The sequence below is a fragment of the Accipiter gentilis genome, chromosome 8 (genome assembly GCF_929443795.1).
Source record: "Accipiter gentilis chromosome 8, bAccGen1.1, whole genome shotgun sequence".
Taxonomy (NCBI): Eukaryota; Metazoa; Chordata; class Aves; order Accipitriformes; family Accipitridae; genus Astur; species Astur gentilis.
The window spans coordinates 19,373,183-19,391,786 of record NC_064887.1 but is presented as its reverse complement, the minus strand read 5'-3'; the positions used below and the strand labels follow the sequence as shown (position 1 = coordinate 19,391,786).

Genomic DNA, 18,604 nt, shown 5'->3' with positions numbered 1-18,604 from the left:
TTGCAAAATTGCACACATTAACGCTTATTTTTCCAAAACAGCATATATAGCTTGTGTTCAAGAGATAGGGCTGAAAATCAGTATGGATTTTTCTGCAAGAGATGAATGCTTCTAATTATACTGGATTTCAAATCTAAAAGCCCACTTGCATGGAATGATCCATTTTAATAAAGCTGCTACTTCTCATTCTGTCTTTTGTCCTCAATTCCTGTGTAGTCCCGGCAAGAATATCATCTATCAACGTACAAATGTTAAATCATCCCAGTCATGAAATATTAACAGAATGCATACAATTATGACTCCTAAATTGAAGTCTTTCTAGCTGCAATTTGTCATGTCTACAATTGTACAATGTTATTAGAGTAAAACTAGAAAACTATGAACTAGACATATTGGAAAAATAGCATTTCTAGTACATGCATTTAATATAGGTAAGCCCTGAACCTGCTTCAGCTGAGGTCAACAGGAGTTTTTCTTTTGATATTAGTGGAAGCAAAATAATGACTTCTTAAATGTCTTTGTTCTGAGCAACAGATGAACAACATAATAGCAGTTCTTAATTCCTTCATGCAAAGGTTTAGATTTTCTGGAGCAAAGTGCAATAAGCATGCTGCTAATTATTTTCCAGATGGCAACAATATATATTCGAAGTTTTAAAATAGTCTCCTACAATCTGTACCTAGAACAGGTGCCTTAATTTTTCTTATACATATTCCCTGAAAGAAACTGAGATAGACAATGCTAGGGGAACAGATCCTATGGACAGTCTTTGTGAGAAATATGGGAAGTTCTCTTGCCCACTAGTTCCTCAAAAATAATAATAAAATGTGCAAACTCAAAAAATTCAGTGTAACTTTGAAATAATTTAAAACCTTAAAAAGTGTGGAATAAGATTATTAAACGTGTACAGTTCAGTCACATATCATCTAGAACTTCAAAATATTGCTAAGCAAGCCATATTTTTTGTACTTCATTACTAATCTTTTCCAACAATGCTAAAGTAGTTTTATTAGAATGAGAATATTTTTATCTCAAATAACTATTTCCCGTGAGCACCATGTTCCTGCCTGCTGACTTTATTACTGTTTTACGTGCTATGGACCTTGATAAGGCCCTAATAACCTGATCTAACTTTGAACTTACGCCCTGCTTTTAGCAGGTTAGACTAGAGACCTTTGAAGGTCCCTTCAAGCCTGTGTTTTTTCTGTAGTTCCATGGGTTTTCTGCATTTTTTCTGTATTATTCTACAGCAAGTTTTTCTAAGAGGAAAAATGATGAATATATGGAGTGTCCTTTCCAATACCCCTACCACAAAAGCAGATGTTTGTCTTTTCTTACGCTCTTATCTGATCACTTGTGGTAGCAGCCCAGACTGCCCGCTGATCTCATTTCATGCATACTTAATCTCTCCTGATCTTCACTTTAGGTCTGTCTCCTCGTCTCTTTTGTCACAGTATATAAATATGGTATAACCTTATGCCTTTAAAAAACAACCCAAAATATATTGTTAACTGACATGCTTTTCTAACTGTTGCCTCTCTCTTAATGACTAAGCTCAGTTTCCTTCCTGTAATTCTGTCATACTCTACCAAACTGGCATCTGTCTGCCTTTCATTCTGAGGAAGCCAATTTCTCATTTTGATCACAGTCCCTAAGAACATGTTCTTAACCAGTCTCAAAACTGCTATTTTATACTCATCTTCTTGTGGGCCATCTTCAGTGAAGCCAAATATAGTGCATTTTTCCTTATATCCTGTCATCTTCATTTGACTCCTGTCACCGTGTTTATGTCCTTTGCTTCCCTAATTGTTTTTTTTTTTTTGAGCAGATCATTTGGAAGAACCTCCACTTTCCTCAGTTTCCTGTAAGGTTCCAAGTATTTGGGCCTCCATTTCCTAATTTTTCCCTCCACAATATGTCTTTTGGTGATTTATTCCACAAATACTATTTTAGCTAGCATCTATATGTGGAAAAACTTGCAGAATGGCTTCTCCATTCCAGACTAGACTCTTAATTTTCCAAGCAAAAAAGGTAATTATGCCTAGCGACATCGCTCTTTGGAGGTCTAGCCTATTTTAAACTTAATGCATCCATACACATAAAACATCCCTCCTTATTTTTCACTTTCATAACATGTCATTCAAGGTAGGCAAAACCAGGGTCATTATCTTAAACTCTGATTTCTGGGTCTTCTCTAAATTTCACTGATATTTCACTAAATTTCTTGTTACTACCTGTAGGATACAGACATCTTTACCCATTCACATAACAGTCTCATGTAAGCTATCAGTATCACCTGTTGACTGCAACATTGTCTTCTCAGGCTTTGACAAAGCAATTTTACTGCTCTTACTCATTCAAAATACCACTGCAAAGGTAAATTCTTAAACATCATTTTGACAATGCCATCTTTTTCTTTAGTTTCTTCACTGCTTCATCAGATATACATACCTTGCCTTACTTTAGAGGTCACTCAGGACCTCTTAATCACTATTCACTTGGAGCCCATGACACTAGCTTTTGGTTGTTTATATATGAAGTTTTCAAACAAACCTTTGTCCATTCTCTCATGTTTTAGAGAAGAGGCCAATACACTGGCAAAATCACTGTCAGGAAGCATGAGCAGGACTCCAGAGAACTCAGATGGCTGATACTATTAAACAGATAGCCACCTACGCTTGCTTGAAGTTTGAACATCCTCCTGAATAAGGAGGGACTACTAAACAAGGTCAAACAGGAGCAGAGTTTAGATGGCACACAGGGCTGGTCAGGAATATAGATTCTTACAGCTCCCTTCTTACCCACCCTCCAAATCTCACCCTCTGCTTTCCCCTTCTTGTAATGCATATAGAAGAAAAAAAATGACAGTATTTAAACTGATGGTGTGCTGAAACCATTGCTAATCAGCTAGACAAATATCGATGCTCTCATTTTACTTTTCCATCCTTTCTTTTTTTGTCTTTTGTCTTAACTTGGATTATAACCACTCTGTGGGAAGTCTTTGGTTTTGTTCTGTGTTTGTATAATGTCTAGCCAGTGGGATGCTGGGCTGATTAAGCCTCACAGGCACTCTGGTAACACGAATTAAAAACAACACCGCTTTCTATTCCTGCTATTTCTACAGAGACTATTTGGCTGTGTGAAGCTGAATCTATGGCTGCATACGTACCAGCTGAACAATACACCAAATCTTAATCACTGGTCTACTGCAAAACTATTAACGGAATTGCAACAACATCATTGGGGACTTGAAAAGAGAAGCTAATTAAATTTTCATACAACTGGAAAAGTAAATGCAAAGAAAAGAAACAATTTAAAAACCCCTATATATGATTTTATTTCACATGACAAACATGGAAATTCGTGTGCCGCTTCAGTGTTACTTTTTCAATTCAGTAAGAAGTTAAAAATCTGGGCAAAGCAAAAAATAGACAAAAGGAACCCTTATTTTGCTTATTGTTACTTTTCCTAATCTTTTACCTTCTCCTTTCCATGATGTGATGTTGTTTAACATGTGAATGCCCACTACCAGAACATCATCAGGATTTTAAAGTTGATTAAACTTTGTTGTAAATAACTTTTACTTTAGTCTCTTACATAGAAACTGAGAAAACACCATTCCTCAAGCCTTCTATGAAAGCTTCTATAGAGTTTCATCTTTTATTATGGCTAATAATATAGTTATTTCATTTATCCAAAAGATTACCCACTATCGCTATACCTTGTAAACTTGAAGGTGAAAAAGAGGTTTTCTTGATGATTTATGCTTTTAAAGGTTCTTCTAACTCCCTCAATATGAAGACTGGGGTAAATACAGCATATTACATTTTAAATATTTTGAATTATAATATCTCAAACTATTTATGCTGCTAAACGCTAAAAGACTAGGGGAAAGATTTTTATTATGAGACTGAACATCTTCCTTCCCTGAATTTAGAGTCCTGCTTCTGCACTGACACAGAGAGAAAGGAAGGCTTTCCTTTTTTTTCCTGCCTTGATATTAAAGAATAACATAAAATTCTTCCTCCATTTATTTTTGGGAAAATAAAACATCACTTCTGTATCAGAAGTTCAACAAAGTGGCTTTCTAGATAAATTATTTTGCCTCAGAGCTCCTAATTATGTCAAGTCCAAAGACAAGACAAGCTATAGCTTGTTCAGTCATATGCTGGGGCACATTCATACTTCCACAGAACTGAAGAGTTTCTGACTATGGATAAAAAGAAATGAAGCTTTTAAAGAAAATCAGGGTGCACTGTTGGAATTGTGCAAAAGCTTGCAAAACTGACCATATTATCAGTGGTTACAGTCAGCTTAAGTTGTGCTCTTATCTTAAATAGTTTTAACAAAACCCCCCACCTGTTAGTAGCCTTTTACTGCCATATGGCACCCACCTCTGAAGGCACTTCTGTTAATGACTAAGAGATGGTAGAATATCTCCTGTTTAGATTTTAAGCTGTGTGAAAGACAAGCCTTACCATTTTCATAATGCAAATATCTTAGAGGGCCTAACCTTTACAGGGAAAAACCCCTATATGTTTCAGGAGCAGCTTGACTTGGCAAGAATTACAAATAGTTTCTTACTCCCTTCCTCCCCCATCAAATTAGAAAAGACAATAAACAGTCCTATCCACACCCAAATTAATAGCCAAAAGCAGCATAATGAGCACTACTGAATATATCCTATTTCACTCTTGGTCAGAAGAATAGTTATGTTGACATTTAGTCTCAATATAAAAGCTACACTAGAGGTATTAATGAAGATGCAAGAATCCCGTTACCCCTCAAAAAAATGTAGCATCTATGAGAACAAACAAAACAAAATTCCTGAGAATCTTGCTATGCCTCAAACAGCATCAGAAGGGTGCAAGTATAATGAATTGAAGCCTGAAAGCAATTCTAGTCAACATCAGACTTCTAATGTAACACTGACCATGATTTCAGACTGAGATATACTTCTGGAGATATCAGACATACTGTTTTTTTTAGAACAGGAGCAGCATTCTATCAACTCCTCTGAATTCATGCACTATGCCATTAAAATATTTACTTAAATATGTGCATTTCCAAGAAAGAAACAGTGCTTTTCCTATAGCACAGACCCTCAGAAGTCTTATACTTAAAGGAAAGACAATTTAAAAAATTTATTGGAAAATTCTAAACAAAACAAACCAAATACAAAAATCAAATCTGGAAGAAACAGATGAAACAAGCTGCTCATATTAATGAGGTCCAAGGCAAATTCATATTGAAACTTTTTCTTTGAATGTAAGTATGTATTTCCATCATTTAAAGCAGTGTTGGCACACATCACCTTTCAACACAACCATTCTGAATCTTTATTGTTGTAAAATGGAGTCACCATATAGAGATGGGGAAAGAAGAGAGGGGAATAGCTCTACTAATGGTGCAGTCATCTTTAAATTCTTGCTCAATGAGAGTATTTAAATGTCAGAAAGGAAGATAAAAGGGAGACTGGAAACTGAGATTTTTCTTTCATGTCATCTAATTTTTCTAACAATTCTAGAAAATACATGCTCAAAGTTCATTTTTAGAAAAGACATACATGTAAGTCTTGAAAAATTCTTGTACTTGTGATTAAATCTAGATTATAAATTAACGTATTTACCTCATTATATCAGAAAGATTGACCTCAGTATCAAGAATTGCTTGTTCTTGACTGATGCAGTATTTCATTACTGTTTGGAAACAACTCATCAAAAATAGATTTGGGGAGTGGGTTGGAGTTCAGCTGCAAACAGTTGATCACCTTAATGATGGGTTTCCAGTTCAAGAATTGTCCATTCCCCTTGAGGGGACGAACAGTCTTCAGATGAAAAGCTTGCCACTGTAATGCTTGCTGAAGAATCATCAAGTGGAGACATTAGTTCAGTCCACCTACTGAATGTGTCAACTTGTGATGTACCCTGAGGATTCGAACCATCTCGTGCCAGAAACAGTGTCTGATTGATAAGACATTGTGCTAAGTTAAGGTCTTCAGGAACAGAGTTTTTGAAACCTATATTTGAGTCCTGCTCAGATAACAATTGCCTGAGAAGAGTCCAGTCCTGTTCTGCAAACTGCTGATCTTCAAAATCCACATCTAGAACTGCTGTTTCTGAATCCATCCTCTGCTCAATTGCTTCTCCAACATCCATCTCATATATTGGAGAAAGGGTTTTTGAAGGCCGATGCTCATACATGCAGGTTTGTGCCATTGTGTCATAATCATCTATGTCTCCTGAAATAATTCACAATACTGTACAATGTAAAAATTGCAGATGATCCTCCCCTCAGGGCTGTGTAGAGCAAAATTTAACTCATTCAGGAAGGACAATCCAACCAGGTTAAAAAAAGGGGGTGAAGGGTTATACAAAATTGACAAAATTTGAGGCATTTATTTCCTATGTAAAAAACAAAGTATGATTTATAAATTAAAGCAGCAATCACCACTGGTAATTAACAATAACCTCCATAATTAAGTTTCTGATACAGAAAATGACAATGTAAATATACACTTAATGCACATGAAATTTCTCATTTACTACATAAATTAAATTTAGACCAGGAGGTGCATGGAGGGAATTAATAGAGAATGATTACTGAATGGTGACTTAAGCTATGCCAGCTTAGAAGAGAATTAAAAACAAAATTGTTTATCCACAGGCTTATTTCTAAATTGCACATGCAAGGGCAGCTGCAGGCAAGGGCAAGCAAACTTAAAATAAAATAGTACAACTTTTAATGTCTTCTTGTTCTGTGGTCTGGCTGAACATAGATCATCATCAGCATTTCATTACTCTTGAATACACAATAGTTGTAATCAACACTATTGCATATTTTTGATGGGATAAAACAGACTGAATTATTGGTATAAAGAAGACAAAACACAAAACTAGACAAGTAGTTATCCAACTACATGAAACAAGTTAGAACTTCTCTGTATATAAGCATTAGTTCTAAGTATAATCTCTGTTTTAGGAAATAAGCTTTTACTGGTAAAATTTAGAATTTTAGACATATCAGCTCTAAATCAGAGTTCAAACCTGCTCCCACTGATGTATATGGCAAATATTCAGTTATAGTCAGTGGGAGAAGGATCCAAGTTTGTGTATAATATATAAATAAATAAATTACAACAATAATGCATATAGCTGTTTCAGGTAAACAGTTCAGTGCGCTTTAGTTAAGGTTATTACTTTAGTTATTGCACATCCCATTCAGACATACTATATGTTGTCAAGCAGACAAAACAAATACTAAGATTCCATCAAAAGCTGATGCTGTCAATGTTAGATTGGATCAAAAATAACTGAAGTACAGACAACTGCATCCAATCTTTCTTTTAGCATTATGTAAAATCTCTTTTCTTGTAGTGAAGTTTCTCATTGAACAGCAGGGTATTGACGGATATTTCAAACGGACAAGCATTCTCTACCCAAGTGAAATACTTAAAAATATTTAAATTTAATATAGTTTCAGCCAAAATTACTTCAGTTCAGGATTCAATCCCAGACAAATTGCCAAAGCTTTCCCTATTACTTTGTTTTTGAATGACTGAATGTTTCTATTTCTGTACATTACCTGGAAGTAAATCAGTATTAGCGCATTCAGTAGTTGCTGGTTGACTGTCTCTCACTTGACCTTCCTGAGTCAGTATCTGATTCTTACTGGCTTCTACAGGTTTTGCAGAGCTGCTCTTTTGCACATCAGAATTAGTTTCTCTCTGATGAAGATCCAAATGACATGGTCTTTCTTGAGATTTTGCATCATTGTCTAAGTATTTATTGCACTGGTGAAATTCACTAGCCACCTCGTTCTTCGTATTTACTTTTTGTTTTTCTCCTGTACATGGACTAGCTGCTGAATATACTTTCTCTGGGCAATTTTGTTCAGTCATTGAAGCACCTTGATTCTCCTTCCCTGGGATTTCAGTGCCATGAAGATGTAGGAAAGAACTTTCAGTTTTATCCGATCTATTGTCTCTATCCTTATGCTGTTTGCAGTCTAGGAATCCATCTTCAATTTCCACTGAGTATCTTGAATAAAAAGTCTTTCCATGGTGCTCTTGAGAAACACTGTCAAATACTTCTGAAGGAGTAAGAGAATCTATTGAATGCTGATGTGAAGTGTGAGTTTCCACTTTATCATCAGATCCCAGTTCTTCGCATTCATCTACTGAAAGTAAAACAGAACGTTTGAAATTTTTAGTTTTAGAAAACTCATGACTTGCAGTATCATTTTCTGTTGCATCTTCAAAAGCTAAATTATCAATTCCTTGGAACTGTTGAGTAGGAACATTTGATGGAGGAAAGTTTTCTGCAACATTCTCTGCTTCAGATCTGTCATCTTCTGTTTCATCAGCAGAAGAAGAAACTTGGTCTGCTTCCTGAGTAAACTGTGCATTACCAAAAGTAGAACTTTTGCTTTCTCTAGTATTGGTCCTTGCACTTTCTTGATGGGACCAGATTTCAGGTCTTTTTCTTGGTATTTCATCATCACTTGTTGAATTAACACGGAAGAGATCAGAACCCTCTTTTTTCATTTTCACTTCTATTCTTAGGCTGCTGTCATAAATTTTTAATTCCTCAGGTGTACTTGTGTCACTGCTGCTTCTTCCAAGAAAATCGTGGCATAACATAGTGCTGCATTTAGAAATCCCTCTTTCATTGGATCCTTCATCATCCTGAGAGCCTCCAGCGTCATAATCTTCTGATCTTGGTTTTATATCATCAGAGGATGTGGTTGCACTGCCAGTATCTGACTCGGGACTCTCTTTTGGATCTAGTGCACCGGTACTCCAGTGGTCCACAAAGGGAATTTCTGCATTTTCTTGGTTTTCTGGCATTTCTGTAGGATCTATAGGCTCTGTGTAACTAGGTGAACATTTTTCTGTTATTTGTTCTGTAGAACATTCCGAAACATCATCTAAATCTGCTGTAACTGATTTGTATTCAGTCAAGGCTGATGTATCATGCAGCTCATCAGCTCTAAGAAATCCCTCCATATGAATCTGAGGAGATGTCTCATCCTCTTTATTGGTTATCATTCTGGAAAAGCTTGGTAAAACATTTTCACTGTAGTTAAGGTCTGTTTCAGAGTTTAATTTATTACTTTGCTTAGTACAGACTTCAGTTGCTCTTGAATGTTTCACCAGTTCTCCTGAAGCAGTAGCCTTTTGATTCGTTTCCTTGGAAAAGTCTGAGTATCCATCACTGGAAGGCTGTGCATGACAGTGAAATTCAGCTGCATTATCATCTTTCTCTCTATCTTTAATCTGTTTAATTCCAGTCTGATCTCCACAGATTTGTCTTGCTTCCATTTCATTTTGCAGTGAAATATGCAGTTTAGAAATAGTTTCTTCTGTAATTAGTGGAGAAGAAGATTCGGATTGTATTTTGTATTCCACGTTTTCAGAAGGATCTGATAATTTTTGTTTATTGGGTTGACAGGATGCCAGCAGTTTATCTTCACTGCTACTTTCCATCCCAGATTTTAAAGATTCACTTTGCTTTGCAGAATAGCATTCATTACTGTCATGAAGCTGACCTGCCACAGCATCAGCCATGTTTTTTTCAAGTTTCTGTCCTGAATTTCTGTGCTCAGAGGTGTGCACATTCTTCTGGACAACAGGAGATTCACTCCTTGAATATTTTTGGGCAGAGGACTGAGATTTTAATACAGATTGCCCAGCCATTTTTGGTTTTGGGTCTTTGTTATTCATCATCTCAGCATGCTTTGACGGAACCAAAGTTTTAGGTGTTACTTTTGCGGTGGCTTTTGCTACAGGTGTTTGTGACTGCTTAATGCTCCTCTTCTTGGCTGAAGGATGTTTTTCTGGGAGTGTTGTCTGAACAAGATGTTGCAACACATTTTTTTCTTCATTATGTTTTGGAGACATTCCTGATTTCACTGAATTTGGTGATTCTCCCTGAGGTCCTGACAAACAGTAAAAAAAAGACTATAAAGGTTGTATATGCTAGTCAAAGTATATTCACCAAATTTATGTTAGTGTTTGTTTATGTTGAGAAGCAAGTTACTTAACTTTTTATGTAACTTAGGGATTTAAGGCTTGTTAAAGAATTAAGAATTGAGATCTTAAATAGTAGACAAAAATACCATCTTGCATTTACCTGCCATCTTTAAAACTAAAGCACTTCATAGACTATACGTAAAGGAATTACTTCAACCTGTAACCGAAGTAGTCATCACTGGAGTAGAAAGCAGCAGCTATCTAGTAGTGCATAGAAGCACTGCACAGCAGCTTAGCACAGGAAGTGATGAGTACTATATTCAATTTATATTGTAGAGGAAATGAAACTAGGCAGAAAATAATTACATTAGTTATAATGGGATTAGAATACCAGAATTAATGTCCCTGCTCAGTCAGAAAATACTGCCATATCTTTAATGACCACAAATTGACAGGACCTGTGTTTTCTGTACCATAATGCATTTAAGATAATCTAACTTGAATATTTTTTCTTCTTCCCCAACCAGTAATTGCCAAGTCCAAATGGGATTAAAGAGAGCTCCATCCTTAACACTTTGTATCTTTATAAAAGCAGGGTTTCCTGTCTGTGGTCTACAATGTCATTTCTCACACTTGATATAAATAGCTGTTGAAATCAAGTGTTCCTTTGTGGGGTAGGTCAGTATCAGTAGCGCTACTGCTAGGGGGGATCACCAAAAAAAGGGAGGTGTGAGCTAACAGTTCATAAAGGAGTCTGCAGTCCAGATCTTTGATGCATATTATAAATGCTTGACCTACAGAATTTCTATTGAATTCAGTCATGGTTCCAAGTGCAGAAGTGCAGGGGATCAGTGAATAAAAGACTCTGCAAAGCAGATTAAACAAGGCGAAGAAAACACCAACTGGCAGTGAAGACCATCTTTTAAATATTTTGAAGTTGAAACACATTCATTTGCATTTTACAGTTTAGGATTGTCACCAAAAGTGAAATATGGGAAACAGACAGAATTGGTCTGTAGATTTTGCCAAATGCTTCCATGAAAAAAAGAAAAAAAAACACCCAACAACCAAAGATTTACATAACAATGGCAGACCATTTCATTGCGGTAGGAAACTTTACCTTGGTTCTTGGGAGAATTGGTAGGTGTGTTTTGAGCCTTTTGCTGTGCTGCAGAATTGCTACTCACATTCACTTTTTTCTTTAGAACAGCTTGTACATTTTGTTCATTACACCCTTTTCCAGTTGATTTTTTTGTCAGACTGCAAAGAAATTACTATATCCATTATTTCCAAGCTTAAGATTTGGCAATGTTTAATTACATTTAAAAAAGCAATATATGTGTTTTCATATGCACACATATATAAACATTGGAAATGTAACCTAAAAGGTATACTTTCTGAAAATAAAATCTGTATGTATGTATCTATTTTTGTAAATGACCTATTTCACAATTTCATAGTGCTTCAGCTGTCTTCCTGTCCAATTTAATCTAAGCTATCCCAGAAAGTTTAGAGTAAGTTTACACCACCTTGTGTAATAATTAACTGTTCCAGTATGCAGAATTCTGAATGACCTATAACAATTTTAAAATTATTCACATGGAACAATCAAACACAAAAGCCAAACCAATTTTATCTTCACAGCAATGTTTCCAATATCTAACTCAAATTGTTTTGCTAATAACATGTAATAGACAACCATTCTCAGATTAAAAAGAACATGTTGACTTAACAGTAAGTTTAACAGTTCACCTGAAGCTTTTTTCACAAACATATACACACACACATACATACATGTAACACAGCATATTGGTTTGTAACATACCTGCTTGTTGTGACATTAGCCTCAAGCTCAGTCTTTTTTTTTTTGTTAGCAACTCCATTTGGTGTCTTCACAGATGGCTTTGTTTTTACTATTGTAAAGTAAATTCAAAGTTAATTATAAGGGGAAATGCATTGCATATAAGAACTGAAAAAATTATAATATATGAAGATGAGCTATTGAAAACAACATAGATGCTAAACTTGTAAAACTTGTACTATTTTATATAGCTATCAGTTGATAATAAAATTAAGTCCGTTAATAGAGGAGAAATGTAATATTCTTATCTCAAGTTAATATTCATTTACAGGGGAATAAGGTGACTCTCATCCATCTATAGATTTTTTTAAAGCTTCCCAGGCTGGTTTTTCAGTGCATGACCAGCCTGGGACAAATGTTAAAAAAAAAAAAAAAAAGAAAAAAGAAAAAAAGAATTAAAAAAAATTACCAGTCTGTTTTTTCCCTTCCTCTACCAGTTTATCCTCTTTGACTTCCTCTGCCTGTTCAGTGGCAGTCTGGGTATCTATGTTTGAGTTTGCTGACTTGCTGGAAGTTCCTGCAACAGTCACTAAGGAGGGAGATTCCTTCCCTGTAGTTTTTTTCAACGGTTTTGTTTTGATCTGCATGCTTGATGTTACTGTGAGCACTTTAGGTCTGGCACCTGCAATTTTTCCTTCATGGTTCTTTAGTCCTTTGCCACTTCCGGAATTTTTTTGTCCACTTGCAGATGATGTCTTTTCTATATCTTGCTTGGTAAGCATGCTTTCAGCCTTCACATTTCCATTATTTTCTATTTTTGTCTTTATAACAGCTCTAGCCTTTGGTGAAGAGGCCTTTTCCCCAGGTTTTGAATCCTTAGTAATCTTGGAAACCATTTTTTTGCCATCTTTCCCTTTAACATCCTCATGCTTTGAAGCCTTATTAACAGTGTTTCTATTGGTGCTGGACGTATGTCCAGATGCTCCTAATCCATCAGATTTCATTTTATCCTGATTAGTGGAAGAATCTCCCCAGCAATCTTTCCTGCTGTGTTCTGTCCAGGAAGTATTCCTTATAACAACAGAGTCGGTAATAGATTTGTTTAGCTAGAAAAAAAAGCATCAGTGAAAAGAAAACCAAACAAAAAACAGAAGACATTTATAACAAACTATCCATAATCTTTCATTTCTGAAACACAGCTACTTTTAAAGTAGTACATGAATCCAAACCAACAAGATTCAGCATAGAAATAATAATAATAAAAAAAAAATTTAGCTCAGACTGCTGGCTTTCAAACATATAAAAGTACCAGAAATAACTAAAATGTCTAGTAAATCTCATGTGAAATACTGCTCTATATGGAAGATATAGAAATATCTAAGTAGAGTTTCACTTTTCCTATGGACAAATTACTCTGTAATATTTATTTATATTATTAGTGTCTGCTGATGGGTTATATGTGCATATTTTCCAAAGAGGAATAAAGAATATGAATTATTACAAACAAAACCCACCAAATTAATTTATAATACATGTGATGTTTTTAACCATTACCACCAGTGTACCCACCAGATAAATGACAACATTTATTCTCTCTCTCAGGTAAAGACATATACTGAAACATCGAGAATTAAATGCATGAAATGGAAACTTTGAGATACCAGTGTCATTGCAGCATATCCAAGACCATCAAATCATGTCAAACCCATACTGTTTTTCTACCAAATAGTAATGTAGGTTTGAGTGTGAGTCTCTGCAGAAGAGTTGTCGAGGACACTTAAAAAATATTTTTTCAGGGCAGGGAGCGTAACAGACTCAGTGCTGTGGTGGCTTGTGATAATAGCAGAGAATCATTAGCTCAGTAGCAAACCATTTGCACTGGGAAACAGATCAGTTTCATTACGTAGCAACAGGGGAATGTGAGATTCTGAACACAAATTCCTGTCTTTTATTTGAGATTATCTGTTTGAAAATGTAGCAGACCATAGGCTGAGTCCTAAGATGTTTCCAGTAATGGACATTACTGATTCTGCAGAAATAACAGTTCATGAAAAAAATAAATTTTTTTAAAAGCAAGTTCCATTAAGTAATACTACAAATTAATATTTAATTTAAAACACATGATGAAAATAATTTTGTTTGCAAGCTTCTGAGTATTTTTAATGTTTGGATATAAATGTTTACCTGAGAACTACTGAATACAGGTTTTTTACCAAGTCTTCGGTCATCACCCTTGTCAAATGCAGCTGTAAAAGAAACAAGTGGTTTCTTTACTATTTAGCAGAAAAGAAGGGAGTCAGAAACAATCCAGCCTACTCAATTAACATCATCTGAAATCAGAAAGCAGTTCTTTGGGTCCTGTAATTATTCTAGGAAGGCTAATTTTGGTGACATGGCAAATGTTAAGTGGAAATACATGGTTTTATGCTCAGAACAAAAAATGTGGTATCTGTAATGAGGTCACATGGCCATAAGCACATTGTTTAACTGTTCTGTTTCCCCATTTCCATAGTAAGACACACTTTTGTTTATCCAAGCTCAGCTCACTTAAAGCTTGCAGTGCACTGAGACCTTTGGAAGTGTACACAATTTACAAAAAAAAAGAGACCTTCAAATTTAGAGTACTAATGACTTTTAAGGGATGTACTGTAATTTATAGAATATTTATTTATACTATTTAAAGAAGAGATTAATTACATTAAAGCAAATTACATCAGTTTTCAAAAGTGGTAAAGCCAAAATATCTAAATGTACACAGTAAGATCATAGTGCCTCTTTAGATTGCATGCAGCATAATGTCATGAGAGTTATCCCTGTGATTGTCATGTGGAATTTTCAGGCAGTGAATGCCCCCCTCCCCCCTTTTTTTTTGACGGGTCTACTCTGGAAGGGAAGCATTTTTCAATAAAGCCTTTAAATCAATTGCGCTTGTAGAATACAAAAAGGATATTTATAGACAGTGTACAGACCCAGAATCGATAAGGTTTCATTTTTGTTTGTACTAATATTTCAACTGGAAAAAGGTTTTGCAAAAAACGTATTAACAAATTTAAGCATTCAGTGCCTTATGTTGTGACATACTATTTATACATGGATACATTTTTTTGTATATATAACACAAATAAAAATTCTGCTGAATTCTTATTGAAGATACTAAAAATAATTTTTATATAGGTCTGTAAAAATCACACAAAAGGTATGCTGAAAATGGCACCCCAGGGATCTAATCCTTTTTCTAGCAATGACTCTGCACATTAATACATACCAATATATTAAGACAAAATCCATATAAACTTGTGCCTAAGAAAACACAAGACACATTGTGAATGAAAAAAACCCACAATATCATCTGTCTTATTTTGGCATGTTTCCTCCTCTATTATAGCCTTCTAATTCTATATAGGTTAAACCTCTAGAAGATAAGGCACCACCAGAAGTCTTTAAGATGAAAGTTGATTTAAGTTATCCCAGACATAATTCAACTGAAGATTAAAATCTGTCCACCAGTATTGTGTAATCATTTTGGCTGTAATTAAAACCAGATAATTTATGCAAACATTTCAGCCTGTCTGTTTACATATAAAATGTATGCTAGCTCAGAGTTATAATTTAATCTAAAAGAAAACAAAACAATTTCTGGCAAGATGCACTTTGGACAACTAAGGCACACCTTGGTCTTACATATTTTTTTGTATTGAAAGCACTAGTGCAAAGCAGCCTAAACATTATTTACAATAAGGACATGATCATCCTAAAACTAAAACACCTCAAATAAAAAAACAAAACAAAACAAAACCCCACACACTTGTTTCTAAAGACAGCTCCTAAGCTTCTGAAGGATTTTATAATCCAGAAAGAAATCATAAACCTGTTTTATACAGCAGCAGTGAAATGTTATTTGACTACATCCCTAAATCATGCTTAGAAAGACTGTCACTGCATCCTTCTCTCAGCATGCAATTGTAGAATAAAATTTTCATCTACCTATAGGCATAAACAATTTTATAACTATCATATCCTAGCTACTAATATCTTTAACAAAAAGGACACCCAAACTCTTTTGAATCAAAACTAATTTGATTTTAGAGAAGCCTTCAACACATTCTTTTATAACACTGTACTGTCAAAGCTAATATTCAACCATAACCCGAACTCCATCATCAGTTCCGCATCCTCAGAATACTTGCGTACTTCAAAACAAAGAAACATTCAGAACAAAACCTCCTTTTTCTTGGGAGTGCTGTCTGTTAAAATTTGGAGAGAACACTATGCAGCTCCTTAGGGGCTCTCTGCAGTAGCATACACAATATCACAATACCAATCAACTGTGAACTCAAGCTATCTGCATTTACTCACAGTGCATGAGATAAGCATTATGCAAGAGACAAGCAATATTTATACATTATGGAGAAAATAGTAAAGGATAGAAACTGAATTCATAGAACACATAATCTGCTTTGTGCAAATTTAATTAATCCACAGTGCTTATCTCCTTAAAAATGAGACAGATAAGGTTTTTAATCCTACTGCAGTATTTTCAATAATTTAGAGTAGCTGTAAATAAGAATAGAAACAATCTACATGGTTTTGGTTCCTATTACATGCACTGCTAAAAAGAAAAAAAGGGGGAGACTCTTCACAGAAAATGACTTACTGATTTCCATGTTTGAAACAAGCTAAGCATGCTATCATGCTTGTATTCTAAAATACCACTTCAAAAACCTAGAGCATCACAAACATTGCTTTAATTTGTATCTGGATCCACAATACCACCTACATTTTATCTACTAAACAAACTGCTAAAAAATTCTAATGCCATTTGATGCCAGACATACCTGCTTGTATTTTATGTTGATGGTCTGGCCTCATCAGCTTCCAGCTTTCTGTGTGACGAACAGCATAAAAAGACTGAACGAGGAAGACCCAGAGCTTATCACGCAGAGCCTGGATCTTGCACGTAAAACCCTGTGTTCAAGTAACAAATCAGCAGCTGGCGAGGGGCATATTGTCATAGCAACCAGTCATTATTCCTTTCAGAATCTACTTACTCCCTAAGCTAGATCAATGATGTCATCACTTATATTTTATAATGGTCTGGTGGATGGAGATGCTGGTTTTGAAGGATTATTGCCCACCACAGTGATTTTTACAGTACTTTAGAACCCAGGCATACTACAGCACTAGAAAACACCACATTGCTCTTTTTTCCCTTTCTTTTCTTTCTTTTTTTTTTTTTTTTTAATAAATGAACCCCATAATAGCTTTTTACTGTCAGCTGTGTCACAACAAGGTCAAATACTCTAGGGAAAAATAATGTATCTGATTAAATTTTCATTGCTTTAACCACGAAGATCTACAATAACACCAGATTGCAGTAAATCATTTTGCATTTATTTTTGATTCTTTGCTTGTAGCATCATTCTGGATTTTAATCAGTATGTCATGCTATTCATGAATTATCCCCAGCATTACAGTCAACCACAGCTTAAATACCATTATTTAGATTGTGCAGATATACATGGTATATTACACATATGGAGACTGACACCTCCCCCCAATCCGAAAAACCAGACCCTAGATTAAGAGGCAGTCCTTGCTTCAGAGGACAGTCTTAAACAAAAGCAAATGTAGCTGTAACTTAGAAAAAGGGGGGCAAAGATACATAGAAGGAAAATAAGCTCTCTTCCCCTGTAAATTTAAGGTAATGCAACATTTTGATAAGTTTTTTTCTCATCACAAATTTAAAGTGATAGTAAAGATCAGCAGAGCAGTGGTGCCCATGGGACTTACATTCTCAGTAATAGATAATAAATTTTTTTGTTGCCAGAGATAGGGTTTCTCTTTAAAGGAAAAAAGTGTTAATATCCAGTAAACAAATGCCAACATTTTCTGCACTTCCAACAGGACCTTGGATTTATGCAGAAGCCACCTGAGCTCAAACCACATCATTTGATTTGAACCACTGCACGAAACAATACCAGAATAGTTTTTCCTACAAACACTGCACATTGAAAAACCTACCATCTCCTTCACATTTGTGGAGTCCAACAATGTATCCACAGCTACAAGAAGCAAGCAGCTATTTTCATTATTAATACTTTTTTCAATTGCATTAAAAATTAGTTCTAGAAGGTCAGGTTTGCTGCTCATCGCCTGTGCCTGAGGAAACAACAAAAGGCAGCCGTTTAAAACAAAAGCGTGTACTTCGTATGCAAAAGCATTACTGAGCAATCTGCTATCACGCTGTGCAGGAGGTATTCCAAAGCTGAGCATCTTCCTTTGTATCCATTCCGTAACCCCACCCCTCTCCAGGCCTCTAGCAAATCATCCTCAGGCTTCTCACTAACCCAAATTTTAGGAGCAAGCACACTGATGAATTTACAGCCACATGCAACTCTAGATTCAAAGGCAAAATGTTTTAACATCTCCCTATTTATTTTTTTAATCCGCTATACATATTAAAGCAATCTTTCTTGGGAGAAATGAACCAGCTAGATGACTAGGTGTGTTTTTACTAGGACTTGCAGCATTGCCACATTCTTGCAACTTGCAACAAAAATCAGTAGAAGTTTGAGTATACTGCCAATACTCATGATCATTCTTGTAAGAACATGCTGTTGTTCTAGGGGTCTGAAAGCTTTTTCGAAGTTTATGTATATATTTACCTCTTTCCAACACAGCAACTGTCCCAGTAAATTCACTAGAACTTTTGCTTAACAGAGGCACATAACCAGAACGCAGTATCAACCCTGCATATCAAAGTATTAACGTGTTTTAAAACCACAGTGAAAAAAACCCAACCAAACCACCGCCAAAAAAACCTGAGCACT

At 35.3% G+C, this 18,604-nt stretch overlaps 1 protein-coding gene across 5 annotated transcripts in view; it reads right to left on the bottom strand.

Annotated features, from left to right (window-relative positions):
- Positions 1-1,829: 1,829 nt before the first annotated feature.
- Positions 1,830-18,604, bottom strand: part of BTBD8 (BTB domain containing 8) — a 40,572-nt gene continuing 23,797 nt past the window's right edge. For 4 of the 5 annotated variants that reach the window (XM_049808307.1, XM_049808309.1, XM_049808311.1 and 1 more), the window contains 8 exons: positions 17,796-17,933; positions 16,610-16,739; positions 13,959-14,020; positions 12,244-12,880; positions 11,799-11,886; positions 11,094-11,233; positions 7,585-9,939; positions 1,830-6,241 (listed from right to left, as the gene is read on the bottom strand). In XM_049808307.1, coding sequence (XP_049664264.1) covers positions 5,772-6,241; positions 7,585-9,939; positions 11,094-11,233; positions 11,799-11,886; positions 12,244-12,880; positions 13,959-14,020; positions 16,610-16,739; positions 17,796-17,933 — 4,020 coding nt within the window. In that variant the 3' untranslated portion in view covers positions 1,830-5,771. Of the gene's footprint in view, positions 6,405-7,584; positions 9,940-11,093; positions 11,234-11,798; positions 11,887-12,243; positions 12,881-13,958; positions 14,021-16,609; positions 16,740-17,795; positions 17,934-18,604 lie in introns of all 5 variants that reach the window. The other variant, XM_049808308.1, reaches the window with a different exon arrangement.